The 2,985-nt window shown below is 42.4% G+C and overlaps 1 protein-coding gene and 1 non-coding gene across 2 annotated transcripts; both read left to right on the top strand.

The window, feature by feature from the left end:
- The first annotated feature begins 313 nt into the window (after nucleotides 1-313).
- Trnag-gcc lies at nucleotides 314-384 on the top strand. Its single transcript has one exon. It is a non-coding gene; the product is annotated as a tRNA-Gly (tRNA).
- Nucleotides 385-845: 461 nt separating this feature from the next.
- Nucleotides 846-1,831, top strand: LOC105452174. Its single transcript, XM_011693067.1, has 2 exons — nucleotides 846-1,098; nucleotides 1,348-1,831. The coding sequence occupies exons 1-2, from the start codon at nucleotides 846-848 to the stop codon at nucleotides 1,809-1,811; spliced, it is 717 nt and encodes a 238-aa protein (XP_011691369.1). The 3' UTR covers nucleotides 1,812-1,831.
- The last annotated feature ends 1,154 nt before the right edge of the window (nucleotides 1,832-2,985 follow it).

Genomic DNA, 2,985 nt, shown 5'->3' with positions numbered 1-2,985 from the left:
TTGGCGAGCATTGTCTCAGACAAGAGACAATGACGCAATTTATGCGTAACGGCGGACACGATCGTCACGTCTTGGGCTCTAACCTATAGACGAGCCACAGGCTCTAACCTGCTGGCGAGCTTTGTCTCAGACGAGAACGATTTAATCGTTCGAACGAATTAATCTCCTTTTAAAGGAGATATTTATATATATATATATATATATATATCTTTTTGAGTCTGCATGGGCATTCGAAGGAGTGTATACGGTGTGTATGTATATGGTATAACTGTATATGTGTGCATATATATATATATGGTATATGTGTATGTATGCATCGGTAGTTCAGTGGTAGAATGCTCGCCTGCCATGCGGGCGGTCCGGGTTCGTTTCCCGGCCGATGCACCATGCGCGTGTATGTGTGTGTATGTTGGCGTGTACGGGTATGTATACAACGACGGAAAATTTTTTTTTTTTCCTGATGTCTGCTGTGGTTATTAGGGAACCATGACGCAAATGAAAAGAGCTTTAGCAAAAAAGACCAGGCACGCGTTAGCGATACAGAGTCAGATTGTCAGGCTCGGAACCCGTCGAATGACTCATCGGGTTCGTTGCTGGGCTTAGATGACTATCATAGCCGATCAGTAACGGCGGACACGATCGTCACGTCTTGGGCTCTAACCTATAGACGAGCCGCAGGCTCTAACCTGCTGGCGAGCTTTGTCTCAGACGAGAACGATTTAATCGTTCGAACGAATTAATCTCCCTTTAAAGGAGATATTTATATATATATTTTTTTGAGTCTGCATGGGCAACCTACCCCGGAAGGGAACTTCGAGCCTATAGCAAAGGAAGTCGCGTCTGAGATGGGGCCACCGATGCCTTCGTCGAATTCTGGGCCATCAACTCAGACGAGTCATACGGTGACAGACCAAGCAGAAATGGCTACGGAGGAACAAGTTGCAAAAGCAAATGAGGATATACCCTCAAGCGTCCAGAGCGTGGATACAGTTAAATCTAGTGATGAGGCGCTTATAGAAGATTTGGAAGTGGAACTTCTGGAGGCCATTGGAAACCGAGTGGCGGCAGAAAGGGTACTGGCACCAGCCATTCCAAGAAGTGTCGCGGTCCGCTTGGAAGATATTTTAAAGAAAGGGCTGCCAAAGGAGAAAAGAGAAAAAAAACCGTTAAGGATTATGCACCTCCAAGAAATTGCATTCTAATCGATCCTCCTGAGCTCAATGAAGAGCTTAAGGCCACTTTAAATGAAGCGGCGTTAAAGCGTGATAAGCGCATTATAGAAAAGCAAAAGAAAATAACTGCTTGTCTCGCTTTGATGTGTAGTGCTATTGCAGATATAATTCATAGCAAAAGATGATAACGGAGATCACAAAATATCAACTTCCCAAGTTGCCTTAATAAAGAAACTTAGCGAGGCTGCGCGCTTAATGGCCGACGTACAGAGAGATGAGTCGTTGACTCGTAGAAGTCTAGTTCTAACTGCTATTAGTAGTTCGCAAAAAGAAACGCTAGAATCTTCAGTGTCTGACGAATGGCTGTTTGGCACAAAACTGGGAGATCGGATTAGAGCAGCCAAGACGATTGAAAAATCTGGCAAGGATCTGAAAACGAAGCCTAAAGTCACTGCGAGGACAAAAAACTTCAAGGCCCCGCCTCGACGCCAGCCCTTCAGGACCATGACATCAGGCGGGTACCGAAACAAACCCTACCAGAACCAGTTTGGCAGGAAGAATTGGTCCATCCAGAATGCGAGCAATCGCAACAGCTTCCAATCGCAGCAGACGGAGAAAACCCCACAGAAAAAGACTTAGTTTTAACAGAGGTAAATACCCTTGCGGGTAGATTGAGATTATTTTTAGAGCGATGGAAAAATATAACGTCCGATTCCAGGGTTTTGAGTTGGTTAGCGGGATATACAATCCCCTTTTCGAAACCGGTTTTTCAGATAAAAATTTCGAATGAACCTTCTTGGTCTTTGAAAGAACGGGCAGAAATTAGGGAACAAATTGAGAACTTAATTTCAAAAGGAGCTGTTAGTCAATGCCAAGCTTGTGAGGATCAATTCTTATCCGGAATTTTTTTAATCCCTAAACCAGACGGGTCAAAGAGGTTAATCCTTAATCTAAAGAAATTAAATAAGTTCATTAAAACAGAGCATTTTAAATTAGAAGATTATAAGATAGCATGCAAGTTGCTTAGTCGTAACTGCTAATTCATGGGTAAGCTAGATCTCAAGGACGCTTATTATTTAGTTCCCATTGAGCTCAATCACAGGAAATACTTAAGATTTTCATTTGAGGGCATACTTTATGAAATTAACTGCCTACCTTTTGGCCTTAGTACAGCTCCTTATGTTTTTACAAAAATCATGAAACCGGTGGTAAGTTGGTTACGAGAACTAGGCTATCTATCAGTTATTTACCTTGATGATATGCTTCTCCTCGGAAATTCGGAGGCAGATTGTTTAGACAATATTAAGGCATCAGAAAAATTATTAGAAAATCTAGGATTTATCATTAATGATGGGAAGAGTTGCAAAGTCCCGACACAGGTTTGTAATTTTTTGGGGTTCGTTTTAAATTCACGAGAAATGACACTAGAATTACCAAGGGAGAAGAGGGAAAGAATCCACGAGCGAGTCGAAAAGTTCAGGAAGTTAAAGAAGTGTAAAATCGAAGAGTTGGCACAACTAATAGGTTCTTTAGTGGCTTGCTGCCCGGCCATTCAATATGGTTGGGCGCATATTAAAAAGTTAGAAAGAATAAAATACTTAGGCCTTTTAAAAGCCAGTGGTAACTACAAGGCTATTATATGTTTAAATACAGAATTACAGGACGACCTTTTATGGTGGGCACGGAATGTGTTATATAGAGTCGCGAGTGTCGCGAATCGCGTGTACAAGTTGAATATTTTTTCAGACGCCTCTCGTACAGGTTGGGGCGTGTCGTGCGACACAGGTAGAGCTCATGGTCAATGGGATAATTC

Source organism: Wasmannia auropunctata, unplaced genomic scaffold (assembly GCF_000956235.1).
Source record: "Wasmannia auropunctata unplaced genomic scaffold, wasmannia.A_1.0 LD336037.1, whole genome shotgun sequence".
NCBI lineage: Eukaryota > Metazoa > Arthropoda > Insecta > Hymenoptera > Formicidae > Wasmannia > Wasmannia auropunctata.
This window is presented reverse-complemented; position numbering and strand designations above follow the sequence as displayed.